The sequence below is a fragment of the Salvelinus sp. IW2-2015 genome, linkage group LG18 (genome assembly GCF_002910315.2).
Source record: "Salvelinus sp. IW2-2015 linkage group LG18, ASM291031v2, whole genome shotgun sequence".
Taxonomy (NCBI): Eukaryota; Metazoa; Chordata; class Actinopteri; order Salmoniformes; family Salmonidae; genus Salvelinus; species Salvelinus sp. IW2-2015.
Window position 1 is genome coordinate 62,032,758 of NC_036858.1, and position 17,187 is coordinate 62,049,944.

The 17,187-nt window shown below is 42.8% G+C and overlaps 1 protein-coding gene across 1 annotated transcript; it reads right to left on the minus strand.

Annotated features, from left to right (window-relative positions):
* Positions 1-2,337: 2,337 nt before the first annotated feature.
* On the minus strand, positions 2,338-7,839 carry LOC111977446 (uncharacterized). Its single transcript, XM_024006876.3, has 4 exons — positions 7,123-7,839; positions 6,878-6,981; positions 6,206-6,308; positions 2,338-5,903 (listed from the first exon to the last, which is right to left on the minus strand). The coding sequence occupies exons 1-4, from the start codon at positions 7,406-7,408 to the stop codon at positions 4,960-4,962; spliced, it is 1,437 nt and encodes a 478-aa protein (XP_023862644.1). The 5' UTR covers positions 7,409-7,839; the 3' UTR covers positions 2,338-4,959.
* Positions 7,840-17,187: the final 9,348 nt, after the last annotated feature.

Sequence of the window (17,187 nt, forward strand, 5' to 3'; positions counted from 1 at the left end):
ACGTGGGCAAACAAATGGTTTCTCTCGTGTGGACGTTCTGATGTTTCTTCAGATAACCAGAACCTTGTGGTAGAAGAATCAGAATTAGTTGTGTAACATAGATAATTAAGATGTCTTATCTGCATAATATGCTTATGTGATATACTTGTTATTAGAATGTATCCCTTCGGACTCTTGTGTTGGCAGTTGCACTTCTTCCCTCAGCTGGGGCTCAGTCACCTGGGGCCCAGAGAGGGGAGAGGTCAGGCTCGTCTTTCACATGTCCCTGGTGCTATGCAGAATATCAGAAAGGGAAGAGGACAGGAGGGAACATTGTCTTCATATGTGAATGTGTTTACCTATTCTTAAACCATGTGAAGGGATGGCGTGAATAATGGGGAACCAATTACTTGTCTCCACAATGTCTGTGCGCCAGTCACTCCCTCCTTTGGCATTGGGGGATATGTGTGGTAGTGTCTGGAACCATTGTATGCATCAAATGTTGCACTTATCCTGGGATAGTGTATGACCTAGAGGCTCACTACCCTCAGTGACCTTGTCCAGGAGTGGGGTCAAGAAGTGGTTTTACTTGAGATGGGAGTATCGGGAGTTGACAATTGATTTATGCCATTGGATGAGTTGGTGTTTTTGTGCTATGAAGTACCAGGAGACTAGAACCTCGTCCCAGGGGCCAAACTGAACGATAATTTATAGCGAATGCTATCTGGCTACGGGATACTCCTTTCTCATTTAAAAAGTCTCACCTTGTGCAACGTTCAAAATATCTGTGGTTTGTTATGTCGACTAGGGGGTGGATCTTAGCTATAAAAGATCTCGGTAGCCTTTGTCTCGCCGCTCTCAATGGATCATCAGAAACGATGATTCGTCGACAAGCCATTGCTATTGCAAAGCTCTCACTATTAAAGATTTAGTTTAAGTATAACTCTGACTTGTGTGATAAGTTTGTCTCTCCTCATTTGATAGTAAAGAAATGAACCACCACAACCTCTACCCACACAGAGCAGCTGAAGGGTTTCTCTCCTGTGTGAACCCGCTGGTGAGACTGAAGATACTTAAGACAAATTAAACGTTTTCTGCAGAAAAACAAAATGTTTTACTTCCTTGCAATTGCTTACATTTTATGACCTGGAAGAGATAGATACCAGCACACTGTCAAAAAAAGGAAGAAATCCAAACTGAGCCTTGAATGGAAAATCAAGATGTTTATTAGAACATGGTGGCCAAAAAATCATAGTGCAAGAAAGGTTAAAAAACAAAAAGGTCATACTCAGTGTAAATCGTCAGCACACAAAGTTGCTCATCCGTGTCCTAGTCTATTATACCAGTACTGCATTTTAACTAGGGTGCCTAAAACCGTAGTAAACATTTCCCAGACAAGAGATATTATGCATTGTCACATTATTAGTCATCTACCTTCATAACAGCACAAGACTGTTTTACAGAATCTTCATTTTCTTTACTAGGATGCTCCCAAACCTGCAAAAGTTGTTCTAACACTTTGCCCACAGGACTTCCATTATATCAGCAACATGTACAGTTGAAGTTGGAAGTTTACATACACCTTAGCCAAATACATTTAAACTCAGTTTTTCACAATTCCTGACATTTAATCTTAGTAAAAATTCCCTGTCTTAGGTCAGTTAGGATCACCACTTTATTTTAATCATGTAAAATGTCAGAATAAAAGTAGAGAGAATTATTTATTTCAGCTTGTATTTCTTCCATCACATTCCCAGTGGGTCAGAAGTTTACATACACTCAATTACTATTTGGTAGCATTGCCTTTAAATGGTTTAACTTGGGTCAAACGTTTGGGGTGGCCTTCCACAAGCTTCCCACAATAAGTTGGGTGAATTTTGGCCCATTCCTCCTGACAGAGCTAGTGTAACTGAGTCAAGTTTGTAGGCCTCCTTGCTCGCACACGCTTTTTCAGTTCTGCCCACAAATGTTCTATAGAATTGAGGTCAGGGCTTTGTGATGGCCACTCCAATACCTTGACTTTGTTGTCCTTAAGCCATTTTGCCACAATTTTGGAAGTATGCTTGGGGTCATTGTACATTTGGAAGATCCATTTGCGACCAAGCTTTAACTTCCTGACTGATGTCTTGAGATGTTGCTTCAATATATCCAGATAACTTTTTCCTGCCTCATGATGCCATCTATTTTGTGAAGTGCACCAGTCCCTCCTGCTGAAAAGCCACCACAACATGATGCTGCCACCCCCGTGCTTCATGGTTGGAGGTGTTTCTTCAGCTTGCAAGCTCCCCCTTTTTCCTCCAAACATAACAATGGTCTCATTATGGCAAAACAGTTCTATTTTTGTTTCTAAACCAGAGGACATTTTTTCAAAAAGTATGATCTTTGTCCCCATGTGCAGTTGCAAACCGTAGTCTGGCTTTTTATATGGCGGTTTTGGAGCAGTGGCTTCTTCCTTGCTGAGCGGCCTTTCAGGTTATGTCGATATAGGACTCGTTTTACTGTGGATATAGATACTTTTGTACCTGTTTCCTCCAGCATCTTCACTAGGTCCTTTGCTGTTGTTCTGGGATTGATTTGCACTTTTCGCACCAAAGTACGTTCATCTCTAGGAGACAGTCTCCTTCCTGAGAGGTATGACGGCTGCATAGTCCCATGGTGTTTATACTTGCGTACTATTGTTTGTACAGATGAACGTGGTACCTTCAGGCGTTTGGAAATTGCTCTCGAGGATGAACCAGACTTATGGAGGTCTACATTTTTTTTTACTGAGGTCTTGGCTGATTTCTTTTGATTTTACCATTGAAATATATCCACAGGTACACTTCCAATTGACTCAAATTATGTCAATTAGCCTATCAGAATCAGAAGCTTCTAAAGCCATGACATAATTTTCTGGAATTTTCCAAGCTGTTTAAAGGCACAGTCAACTTAGTGTATGTAAACTTCTGACCCACTGGAATTATAAGGGAAATAATCTGTCTGTAAACAATTGTTGGAAAAATTACTTGTGTCATGCACAAAGTAGATGTCCTAACCAACTTTCCAAAACTATAGTTTGTTAACAAGAAATTTGTGGAGTGGTTAAAAAACAAGTTTTAATGACGCCAACCTAAGTGTATGTAAACGTCTGACTTCAACTGTATCTATCCAAATAAAAAATTTAAGGTTTTCAGATTTTGCTTTCAAAATTAAAAGTCCACTGTAAACGCTATGTGTATTATAAGAAATCAAGATTTTTTTTGTAGATTTGCATAATGCTGGAACTGTTACAAAATGATAGCCAACTTCATGGAAAAATCTAAATAATATTATAAATTGGAGCACATTGAGAAATGGTTGGAGCTTACGTCAATTCATGTAAGGAACATAAGTCTACTGGTAACAAAATAAAACAATAAAAAAAWATATATTGTATAATTACTGTTAATTTACTGGTGCTATTGTTCAAGGATGCCATTTTGAAAAGTAATGTTTAAGCAAAGTCTTACAGTATTTTTGTTGTATTGCACAAACAAATTGCACTATACAGGGAAAAACTATTGATGGTGTGTTCATAAAACCATGGTCCAGTCTACTCACTTGAGTTCTTAGTATACAAAACAGTTTGAACAAAAAGCTAGGTCAATGAAAGTGTTGCTGGACTTTTACTGTGGTCAAACAAACTAAAGTGGGGTGCCTGAACAGTACAAATACAGCCCTGTACAGAAACAAATTGTGTGCATAAAACCAGAGTCCAGTCTACCATATTTGGTTAGTAGAGAACCTACTGACTATTTTCCACATCACTTAAGCTGAGACAGGTAATAAAGTTTATTTTCTACAGTCTAATATGTATTCCATATTCAGTAAATTGAAATGGCGGCTATGGAGGGGGAAGAGTAAAAAGCCAGCAACACTTCATATGACCTAGCTTTTTGTTCAAACTCATCTGCTTTGTATTCTAGGGACTATAGTGAGTAGACTGGACCCTGGTTTTATGGAGACACAATCAATAGTTTTTCCTATACAGTGCAATATTTGTATACAGAAATGTGTTATTTATTTGACCTTGGAACATGTTTTAAAACCCAACTAATGCAAAGCTCACTTAAATATGAACAAAAATGAATCATTATTGTTTAGGCAATCATTTTTCATATGCCATGACTAAATACAGGTTATTTTATATTTAGATATTTTCAGAAGTTTCATTACATGGAAGTGCTTACTTAGTGTTGCTGACAAGAGGCTAGTTCTGCATCCTACTGGATGAGTCAAAAAAGTCAGCAATGTACTGGCCTTTTTCTTACAATTGTTTATTTCACAAAAACACTTTTCAGAAGAAATGTTTACAAAAATATATCGAGATATCATTTTACTAGACTGGTTGGCTTGGAGGAGTGTTTTTCCTAGAGAGGTAGTATTTTTTATATTACTACTACTAATAATATAGTAGTAACAATCACTGTTTGTATTGTTCATATATTTCTTGCAGCACTTTTGAAATAATAATGGTACACATTATTAGATACACATACAAAATCATTTGTTTTAATTCCATTCCTTTTGTTATAAGACTACTCCTAAACTGTAAATAACAAATAGCCCAATACAGACAAAATGTGTTCAGTCAAAATGTTAAAAAGTAGAATTATTCATGAATAACTGTGTTCGTGGTATACTCAGTGACAGTACAATCTCCAGCACTAGAGCACCCAGAATAGTTTCTCTCTAGGTGAATTCTAAGAATGTGCTTCGCAGCAAACCTCTCCCCACACTGTATGTAGTATCCGGTGTGACTAATGAGATTACTTGAGTCCACAAACCGATTTTCACACAGTGGGCTGAGGATGAGTGATAAACAACTTCAATGATAAGAGTCACAAAAACACTCATTCAAAAGTGTATGGAATACTTTTTGGATGATCAACTCCTTCAGTCGAGCACCCGATCCCTTTTTTTGTTCAAGCTGGGCTAAAGCACGTTTGGGTATGCTTTCACTCACTGAAAAGTGGTTGGTAAAATACTTTCTTCTCCATCGTGGACACTAATGTGTCTCTTGAGATGATTGGCCGATATGAAAGTCTTTTCACACTGTGGGCATCKGAACTGCTTGCATCCTTTATGTATGCTAAGGTGGACTTTGAGTGAGCCTGACTGGGCGAAGCGCTTGCCGCAGTGGCTGCAGCCGTAGCGTCTCTCCCCTGTGTGAACGCTCTGGTGTCGCTTGAGGTTGCTGGAGTCGGAGAAGCGCTTCCCGCACTGCATGCAGCTGAACGGCTTCTCCCCGGTGTGAACCCTAAGGTGTGTCTTGAGGTTCTTCAGACAAGCCAAAGTCTTACCACAGAAACTACAAATGAACCGGTTACCTGCTGTGCCGTCTTGGTTGTAATTCACAGCGTCGTTATTATGACTGTCATGGGAGACCCAACCATCCGTCATTACCAAGGCATTGGATCCAGTCTCCATGCCTTTTCGCACAGTCATGTGAGGCTCACCTGAGGGCAACGGCACCCTCTGTCTATTATCTCTGTAAGCTACAGGTTGTTTGTGCTCAGTTATGGAGTGACTCACCTTGTTCATCGAAAAGGGAAAACTATTCTCTGAATCAGAATTAAGAGGTACAACATCCACATGAGAGTAAGAGCACTCGGGAAGATCAGCCCCAGGACCCTGGGTGCTAAGAGTCCCAAGTTGTCTGGGGGGCTCAAACATCATACAATCAAAGCCTGCATGGTCAAGTATTCCATCACCATCTTCCAATGCTGGGGTTTGAGATCTTTTGTTCACACTCAGATTTTCATTTGATTCTGGCAAGAGGCTGTTGTCTGTTTCGCCACTCACCCATATACAAGAGCTGGCATTCTCCTGTTTGCTGATTGATTGAGCATCCTCCGTGTCGATGTTGGAAGGCCTTTCTCCTCCAACACTGGGATTTAAAGCTCCTACAACATCAACAACAGTGTGTGAATCACTGAACTGGATGCTCATGAAGGTAATCAAATACTACACATCAGTCAAAGGATATGAGCAATTTCTGAGAAATGTATTAGTATAAATCTAGTCTATATGAAAGCTAAAAATATTGCCATAAAATCTGTTGTACTTATAATTAAATCAATATATGAATTGTATGCAGTAGTCTAACATTATTGCAATCATTTTACATGACAGTATTAATTGATCATGTTTTTTTCCAAAAGTCATAATGAAGACATTTTATTAAGCCCGTCTCCCATTTAATTACCGGTCCTCAGTCTCTCTCGTTGGTCATGATTGTCCCAGGCTTCTTCCCGCCTCTCCTCTTTGATGGTAGGTGATTTGGGCTTTCTCTCATCTAACGCTGCAGGCTGTTGGACACAAGGTTGGGTAAAATCAATTGGGATGCAAGATATAATTAAGCAATAAGGCACGGGGGGGGGTGTGGTATATGACCAATATACCACGGCTAAAGGCTGTTCTTACGTGCGACGCATCGCGGAGTCCCTGGACACAGCCCTTAGCCGTGGTATATTGGCCATATACCACAAACCCCCGAGGTGCCTTATTGCTATTATAGACTGGTTACCAACATAATTAGCGCAGTAAAACTAAATGTTTTGTCATACCCATGGTATACAGTCTGATATACCATGGCTGTCAGCCAATCAGCATTCAGGGATGGAACCACACAGTTTATAACTGGGAATAATCCACTAACGGTAACTGTGAGGAAATGTGCTCTGTACAGTCATAAAGACAGGTGAAAAAATATGTAGCACAAGAACACTAACAGGACAGTAAACAGGATCACTTGATTGCAAAAATACCACTAGTATGGGTAGGCTATATGTCATATTTACATTCAGACCTAGGTTGTGTTGATAACCACTGAAATATTAGGCTGCCCTTTCTGAAACAAGTGTGGACAAATGCTTACCTTTCTCTGTGTGGTAGTCTGTCCAGTATCACCTGAGGACTTTCCGTCCCTAAAAAGGCTGGTGACCAACTGGGAATCAACTGCTCTCCGACAATGTACCTCGCCTAGAATTAGCAGAAAAAGGGAAATTGTTTACATTCACACACAACACACTTTATCAATGGTGTCTTGATAAGTTGGTTTCTAAATTGATGTAACCTATAAATGTAGTTAGTATGTGGTCTATTGGAACCGTCGAATCTTACCGCTTGATGTCCTTTTCGATTCCATGCCAAAGTGAGTTCGAGAACGACTGTGCGCGAGAATTGAGCTTCCCATTCCCGCTCTCGGAGCACTCGCACGAGACACTTTCAGCTCCATCATCCGTAGTTTTCTCCTCAACGCTTCATTCTCCTTCTGTCCTTGAGATATCTCCAAATGCAGGACCGCATAGCCATTGTCAACAAGCTCGCAGATTTCAGCCACGGCCGTGTTAGCCAAAACCTCCATGATGGAGGCTAGCTGAGTGTGAAAAGCAACGTCATTTGCCATTATTTGACCGAAAATGGCCTTCGAATAAGTAATTGTTAATGGACGTGTAGTGTAGAAGCAATAGGCTGTTGAAAAGTACAGCTAGATGAAAAAGTACAGCTAGATGCAGACACCTCGAAATCAAATTTAGTGTAGTTCACTAAAAAGTAAACAGAGGACCATCAGCGTCTGTCGCCTTTTTTTCTTCTTTGATGAGGTTTAATGGCAGTTGGCATCCAATAAATGTTGCATTACCGCCACCTACTAGACTGGAGTACAACTCCCTTGTACTTTGCTTGAAAAAATAAACAAATACCTTATCTACACCACTCACAAAAAATAAAAAAGTAACACCACCAAACTCCACAATTTAAATATATTTAGTCCTACCTCAGGCCATCAACCTGAAAGGATGGGACACGACTTAAGACTAGTATAACCAAATACCTCTCTGCAGCTGCCAACACAACCTCAATTTTCTGCGACTTACATTCTATCCCTGCAGTACAGTTGATAACCATTTCAATAAATGCTAAAAATCAAATCTTACTGAAACATATATCAATTGTTGGCCTATCCCTCTGTACTGGTACAGATCTACTACACACACACCACTCCTTAACGTACGTCCTCTCAGGATCCCTCCCCCTTAACCCACCTTCCTCTACTTTCTTCACTGCCTCAGCATATGACAACTTCTGCACTACTCTAAGTCTGGAAACCTCAACCTGCTTCTCTCGCACGGGACATTTCTGATCCCCAGCCCCATGGGCACCCCTACAATTAACACCTACCACTACTTTCCCCAATTTCTTTATCTTCTTCTTCTTTTAGCTTTATTGGCAGACTACAATCGATACGGTGTATTGCTGCCACCTACTGTACGGGTAGTGAAAAAAAGATATACAAATCCATAGCGTCTCTTGTCAGTACCAGGGTCTTCTTCTTCGTGGGAGAGGCTATACCAAAGATGTTTTATAACTAACCCAAGATAGACCAGAGCCTGTCATTTCCAATGGGAGCAAATCAATTAAATCATAGTGGGCACAACAAGAACAAGCAAGGAGGTGGGCAGGGCCAAGCATGAGCTAGTGAGATCCTATTGGCACGTTCTAGCATTTAATGGTATATTTCTGTTATGGAACGCCTACGATCAATCAATCAAATGTCTTTATAAAGCCCTTTTTACATCAGCCGATGTCACAAAGTGCTATACAGAAACCCAGCCTAAAACCCCCAAACAGCAAGCAATGTGATGTGCGAGTGTGCAATAACTAAATTTGCCTTTGCACTCCTTAACACAATTTTTGTTTTACTTTGGCAAAGGGTAAAGTCTACAAAACGCAGTCCACTCTGTTTGTTACAGATTCTAGTTTTGGAAACAGAAAATGTTATGGAGATCAAATGTTTCATTGATGAGAAAATTAGCAGAATGGCCAAAATCCCTCTTGGCCATGTTCTCCCCCTGCCGGCCACTGGGCTTCCTCCCACCACCATATTTGGTAGTGAGTGGAAATGCCAACTGGATGCTTCACATTTATACATCTGGTGAAACATCTGTATGGAGCGAGGTACCTGCCAAAAGGTTTAACGTACGTATCGTTAGGCTCGTAAGAAAATCCATACGTAAATTGTTAGGGTCGTAAGAAAAGCCATGCGTGAAACATTAAACGTAAAATTACATCTGTGAACATACAAACACCATGTTACGATTACGGACTAACATTTTAGGCTTGAACAAATCGTGTGTTGCAATTCTGATGTACAATAATACCTTTCAGAGTTTTGGCAGTTTCATCTCACCGACAAAAAAACGTACACCAAACGGCCTGTGAGGAGTGCTACGAGAACAAGCATAACACAGTAAAAAAAACAGAAGTCAAGGAAACCGGAAAGAGTTATCCTGCACGTTTTCAAGTTAAAAGTCTCCATTCTCTATTACTCAGTTGAGTTTACTTCACATTTAAGTAGCTAACGTAATGGATTTGTTTGCCAGCGCGAATCTAGATAGCACTAGCTGTATTGTGCTTACAACAGTGAAGTTTCAGTCCGCTAGGTGTATCTCCACAGCATGGGCCTCCCCATGCATGCAACTTATTAAAATATGACTAATCCAATATTGCACCATCCCATTCACTGGGCTCTGTCTGCAATCATAACCAGCTTTGAGGACAATACAGTGCCACTGACACGGCCCGCTACCAAAACCTGCGGGCTCACCTTCACTGCAGCCAACGTGAGTAAAACATTTAAACGTGTTATCCCTCGCAAGGCTGTAGGCCCAGACGGCATCCCCGGCCGCGTCCTCAGAGCATGCGCAGAACAGCTGGCTGGTGTGTTTACGGACATATTCAATCAATCCTTATCCCAGTCTGCTGTTCCCACATGCTTCAAGAGGGCCACCATTGTTCCTGTTCCCAAGAAAGCTAAGGTAATTGAGCTAAATGACTACCGCTCCGTAGCACTCACTTCCGTCATAATGAAGTGCTCTGAGAGACTAGTCAAGGACCATATCACCTCCACCCTACCTGACACCCTAGACCCACTCCAATTTGCTTACCGCCCCAATAGGTCCACTGACGACGCAATCGCCATCACACTGCACACTGCCCTAACCCATCTGGACAAGAGGAATACCTATGTATGAATGCTGTTCATTGACTACTGTTACGTTCCCCAGTTTCTGTGTTGTAGCTTTTGTATTTGAGTGTGTGTGTTTCAGGAGATAGCTTCCTGAGTTCTCCCCAACCAGCTGATTGGTCGACTCAATGGATGGTTGGAGAGCTGACCCTGCCCCCTCGTCAAGAAGCAGCTGACTCTAATCACTATTGCCACCTGAAGCTATATAAAAGCCAGTGTTCTGTTCAGGAGGAGAGAAATCATTAGAAAGAGATTAGAGAGAGAGACGATTGAATATTTTGGAGAGATTAGAGAGAGAGATTTATTTCTGGAAAATTTGATTGTGATAAAGTGTTGGTTGTTTCTCAAAGAGATTTGGTATGTCCTATGTAAGTTGTTGCTGAGGGAGCTGATTGGTTATGTCTGTTATGTGTTATAGGATGCACTGTTTTGATTATTGAAATTGTTTGTTCTGTTTCATTTGTTCCCAGGGGGGAAGGAGAAGGCACTTTGGGAGTGCTTAGGCAAGAGGCCCGCGGGCATACATATACCCGTAGTATATTCAATGTCTAGGCACACTAGGTAAGACCTGGGCGGACCACCCCCTGTATTTTGGTTAGGGCACCAGGTGGTGCTAAGTTAGGTAGGTTAAGTGGGTAGGCAGGTTAGATAGGAGAGGGGGAACTTTGATATTTACTTTCTTTGCTTTGGTTCCGTCCAGMCCCTTTTCCCCATATTACCGTGTAGGAAATAAATCCTAGTAAACGGTAAATTCTGCCTTTGTCGTCCTTTCTCGCACCTACAGTCCATACCTCTTGCACTTCACAGAGAGTTGAGTTGTAGCAGGGAGTTGCGTTCCCTCTTCTCAGAGGAGTGCGTAACACTACCGCTCAGCATTTAACACCATAGTACCCTCCAAACTCGTCATTAAGCTCGAGACCCTGGGTCTCGACCCCGTCCTGTGCAACTGGGTCCTGGACTTCCTGACTGCCCCCCCCCAGGTGGTGAGGGTAGGTAACAACATCTCCACCCCGTTGATCCTCAACACTGGGTCCCCACAAGGGTGCATTCTCAGCCCTCTCGTACTCCCTGTTCACCCACGACTGCGTGGCCATGCACGCCTCCAACACAATCATCAAGTTTGCAGACAACACTACAGTGGTAGGCTTGATTACCAACAACAACGAGATGGCCTACAGGGAGGAGGTGAGGGCCCTCGGAGTGTGGTGTCAGGAAAATAACCTCACACTCAATGTCAACAAAACAAAGGAGATGATCGTGGACTTCAGGAAACAGCAGAGGGAGCAGCCCCCTATCTACATTGATGGGACAGTAGTGGAGAGGGTGGAAAGTTTTAAGTTCCTCGGCGTACACATCACGGATAAACTGAAATGGTCCACCCACACAGACAGCGTGGTGAAGAAGGCGCTTGTCACCAAAAACACTCAAACTTTTACAGATGCACAATCGAGAGCATCCTGTTGGGCTGTATCACCGCCTGGTACGGCAGCTGCTCCACCCATAACCGTAAGGCTCTCCAGAGGGTAGTGAGGTCTGCACAACGCATCACCGGGTGCAAACTACCTGCCCTCCAGGACACCTACACCACCCGATGTCACAGGAAGGCCGAAAAGATCAAGGACAACAACCACCCGAGCCACTGCCTGTTCACCCCGCTATCATCCAGAAGGCGAGGTCAGTACAGGTGCATCAAAGCTGGGACCGAGAGACTGAAAAACAGCTTCTATCTCAAGGCCATCAAACTGTTAAACAGCCATCACTAACATTGAGTGGCTGCTGCCAACATACTGACTCAATCTCTAGCCACTTTAATAATGGAAAGATTTATGTAATAAATGTATCACCAGCCACTTTATACAATGCCACTTTATATAATGTTTACATACCCTACATTACTCATCTCATATGTATATACTGTACGCTATTGTCACGACTCCTACCGAAGGTGGCTCCCATTCCTGTTTGGGTGGTGCTCGGCGGTCGTCGTCACCGGCCTACTAGCTGCCATCGATCCCTTTTTCACTTTTCTGTTGGTTTGGTCTGATTTGTTTCACCTGTTTCTTGTTTAGACTTTTAGTTTGGCTATTTAAGTCGGTAGGCCCTCCTGCTCTTCGTGCGGGCTTGTTTATTCCCACTTTGTATGTGTGGTAGTGCAATCTTGTTTTGGTTCCTGTTTTGGGCATTTGTTTTATGACGCTCAGTTTCGTTGTATGTACTATTTTGCCCGGTGCTGATTAAAGCTCTATTCAGAACTTTCTGCCTCCTGCACCTGACTCCGCACCCACTACGCCTAAGATTGTTACAGAAGCCCGCACCACCGATGGAATCAGCAGGAGCAGCGGCCACCCCCCTTCCATCGATGGAGGAACGCGTTCTCCATCACACCACTATCCTCCATCGGATTGGGTCAGCGATGGACCAGATGGAGAGAATGGACCGATGGGAGAGTGGTCTCCCCACTTCACCTCCGGTTCCTCCAACGAGTCCACCTACTCCACCCCCAGTGTCCGGCTCCAGCGCACTTTGTATTGCGTCTCCGAGGGAGTACGATGGAACAGCAGCTGGGTGCCAGGAGTTTCTCCTCCAACTTGAGTTGTACCTGGCTACCGTGAGGCCAACTCCCTCGAGGGAGGAGAGTGTGAGCGTCCTCGTCTCCTGCCTGACGGGCCGAGCTCTGGAGTGGGCCAATGCTGTCTGGAATGGCCCAGACTCGGCGAGGGAGCATTATCCAGAGTTCACCCGCCGTTTCCGGGCTGTATTCGACCACCCTCCGGAGGGCCGAGCGGCGCGCAGGACTTTGCGTTGGAGTTCCGGACCTTGGCTGCTGGGGCCGGGTGGAACGACAGGGCCCTGATGGACCACTACCGTTGCAGCCTCCGGGAGGAAGTCCGCAGGGAGCTAGCTTGTCGGGACACCACTCTCTCCCTAGACGAACTTATAGACATGTCTATTCGGCTGGATAATCTGCTAGCTGCCCGTGGACGTTCAGAATGGGTCCTGTCAGTTACACCTCCTAGCCCCTCCCGCTCCCATTCCTATGGAGCTAGGGGGGGCTGCGTCGAGGGGTACCGGAGGAGGAGGCTCCTCCTGCACCAGCTGTGGTCGGAGAGGACACACGGCCGACCGGTGCTGGAGGAGTCCTTCTGGGAGTCGAGAGGGCAGGCAGAACACTTCTCGGTCACCCCAGGTGAGTCAGCATCAGTCACCCAGAGCCCCCTGTAGGTCATATGTTTGTATAAATTTTTTCCCTTGGTTTTTTCCCCCTCTTCCCAGCATAAGGCGCTAGTCGATTCAGGTGCAGCTGGGAACTTTATGGATCGCGGACTCGCCCTTAAGCTGGGAATTCGGTTGGTGCCGATAGATCCCCCCGTGCACTCCCTAGATAGCTGGCCATTAGGGCCAGGGCTCGTCAGGGAGGCCACGGTTCCACTGGACATGGTGACGCAGGGGGATCATAGGGAGCGGATTAGTCTCTTCATTATCGATTCACCTGTGTTTCCAGTGGTGCTGGGGGTTCCTTGGCTGGCCAGTCACAATCCCAGGATTTCGTGGAGACAGGGGGTTCTTCAGGGGTGGTCAGAGGAGTGTTCAGGTAGGTGTATGGGAGTTTCCATTGGTGCCACGTCGGTGGAGAGTCCAGACAAGGTTTCCACTGTGCGCATTGCCCCTGAATATGCCTGTCACGTTCCTGACCTGTTTTCTCTTGTTTTGTATTTATTTAGTATGGTCAGGGCGTGAGTTGGGTGGGTTGTCTATGTGTTGTTTTCTATGTTGGGGTTTTGTGCGTTCGGCCTGGTATGATTCTCAATCAGAGGCAGCTGTCAATCGTTGTCCCTGATTGAGAATCATACTTAGGCAGCCGGGGTTCACGTGTGTTTGTGGGTGTTTGTTCTTGTGTCAGTGTTTCGCTTCACGGGACTGTCACGGTAGTTATTTTGTATCGCATATTGTTTTGTTATATTAAATCACTATGGAAACTAACCACTCTGCGTATTGGTCCGATCCGTCTCGCCTCTCCTCGTCCGAGGAGGAGGATGAAAATGACTATCGTTACAATGCCGATTTGGCTATCGCTTTCTGTAAGAAGAGGGCGACTAAATTACCACCTCATCGACAGGGGGATTGTGCGATAAACCTCCAGGTAAATGCTGCGCTTCCCAAGAGTCACGTGTATCCATTGTCACAGGAGGAGACGTTGGCTATGGAGACATATGTCACGGAATCTCTGAGACAGGGGTAGTCGGCCCTCCATTTCACCCGTCTAATGAATCATAACCAGTAGTATCTACCAGGTGAATCTATGAATTATGTATAAACACTGGAGTCTTTGCCACTGTTTATTTCATCACTCAAAATCTTGCCAAAGCATATTCTTTAGGATGGGTTAATATAAATGTTTAATAATTGCAAATTATTTAACCGGGGTCATGAACTTGTAGACTTTGAAATGAACAAGGGAGAGGTTAAACGTAGACTAAGTCTGGCATAAGCTTATTCCAACACTTTACGATAACTCTGTTGCAGTGGTCTTAGGTCTTCTCCGTATAGGCTATTCCCTCCATCGCGACCCAGTTGAAGAGCTTGTGATCTTCATGCGCCTTCAGAAAAGCACCCCTCAACCTCAGAAGATGCCCTTCTGTAGGCATGCAGCCATAAAGTCATTATACCCTAATGTAAGCCTATTTGTCTACTAGCCCTATAAAGTGCAGAGCATGCATGATGCGTGCAACTTGTCATTCCAACATATTTGAACATTTAATTCATCCTTCATTCAGTTCAATCAGTCAGTATGTCATCCAGTCAGTAATTTGTCTGAGATGCAATAGGAACTAAATCAAAGAGAATAGAACAGTCTTATCCATTTCATAATTGAAATCCATGTGTGTATTTAAAATTAAGTTATTTAGCCTATCACTTTAATAATTCAACGTTTAATTTAGGCATATCCAAATAGAAAATAGGCTTTCTACTTGTAGGCATTGCAATTTCGGCTATCATTTTGGGTACTGGTGTCTTGCGGAATAATTTTTTTACTCTATTTGTGTTTTAGAACTTTTTATTATAAGGCTCCCCTTAAAAAAGAGACCCTAGCTCACAGGCCTCTAAATATATTCTCTAAATACATTTTAAACAAAATAGCTGAAGCACATGGTGTGGCTGATAGGGAAAACAGATCTGTCAATAAGAATAGGCTATAGATAGTCTTGAACATTTGGGACCCCTTGGCTATTTCGTTCAGGACAGGTTATAGGCAAGACTTAATCAATATTTTGTTTTGTCTCATTTATTGATATGGATATAGTCTCTGTGTAATTTGTAATTTTTATTAGCATCCCCATTAGCTAACGCTGTAATGCTAGCTAATCTTCCTGGGGTCCAACACCAATTAACAAGACATTACAAACAACAACAATCAAGACTTCAAACATTCAACAAGTAGACAATATAGATCATTAAATTACCCGACAGGAAGCACATTTAACATTCAGTTGATGCTTTCTATTTGCTGTCCAGTCATATGGTCTATCGCATTTGATGTTCTTTTATTTTTTCTTGAAGGTGGATTTACTTTTTGCCTGAGAAACATGGATTGGTAAAGAGATCCATTCAGCTACGGCTCTATATAAAACTGTAGATTTAAGGCGATTTGTCCTTGGCTTGGGTTGTCTTAGCTGCCCTGAATTTGCCTGTCTGGTTTGGTGGTTATGCGTGTTGCTAGTATGTACTAACTGGCCTGGGGGGGAAAAAGGTGTTTTTTTAACCTTTTGTCAATACCCCCTATYGACAAAAGGTTAAAAAAACACCTTTTTCCCCCCCAGCTGTTAGCACTATTTTTTTTTTTTTACATTTCCAAATTAAACTGCCTCGTACTCAATTCTTGCTCGTACAATATGCATATTATTATTACTATTGGATAGAAAACAATCTCTAGTTTCTAAAACCGTTTGAATTATGTCTGTGGGTGAACCAGAACTCTTTCTACAGCGAAAATCATGACAGGACATGCGAAGGTCTGAAAACTAGGCTCTGTTCTGAGATCAGTTTAAAACTCTGTATGTGCCCTATGGGTCTTTACATATTGTTGTTTCCCTGCTAAAACATTTTAAAAAATCAGAATATGATGGCTGGATTCACAAGAAGTGTATCTTTCATCTTGGTGTCCTTGGACTTTGCTGATTTAAATGATATTTAGATGCGTCAGTATTTACTTGGTGACGCTATGCTAGGCTATCTACGTCAGGCTTTTTTACTGTGGGGGTGCTCCCGCATCCGGGTTTTGAGGAAACTAGAAGTTAATAATATAGCATTCCTAAAGAAAATCATAAGACTGGATAGTAATTTGTTTCACGTGAAGCCATGAGAGATTCTTGATGCATTTGTATAAATATTCATACGGTTAGAGCAATGAAGAGCTAATCTGGCAGCCCTGTTTTGTGCGATTTTGAGTTTTTTTTATATCTTTCTTGTGCTGCAGATGACCATATAACCGGACAGTACTCTAAGTGGGATAGGACCAGGGATTGAATCACCTGATTCAGTGTGCTAGATGTTAATACTACTGAACATTGTCTTTAACAGCAATTCCCTTAACCATCTTAATAACAATATTATCTATGTGTTCTGACCATGATAAAGCTGCGTCCAACATTGATGCCTAGTAGGTTTCGTTTTTGTCACTTGCTCTACATGCGTTCTATTCATCGACAAATTAAATTTGGGGAATCATCAGCAAGCATATATCTTGAACCAAATACAATACATTTCGTTTTAGAAATGTTCAACACAATTTGTTCATATCCAACCAACCTCAGACAGCATTTCACTGCTCATTACATTCTGATGCTGCGCTATACACTGTAGAGCCATCAGCATACATGACACTCTTGCTTTGTTCATTACTGAAGGTAAATCATTAGTAAAGATAGAGTAGAGAAGTGGGCCTAGGCAACTTCCTTGAGGAAACACCACAGTGTATATCCTTACTGTTTGAAAAGCTACCATTAAAGAACACTTTTTGCCTTCTCCATGTAGAATAGCTTTCCATCAGGATAGAGCTGCAGGACTTAAAACCATAACATTTGAGTTTCCCTAAAACACTTCTTGATCAATTACATCAAAAGCAGCACTGAAATCTAGCAACACTGCACCAACTAAACTCG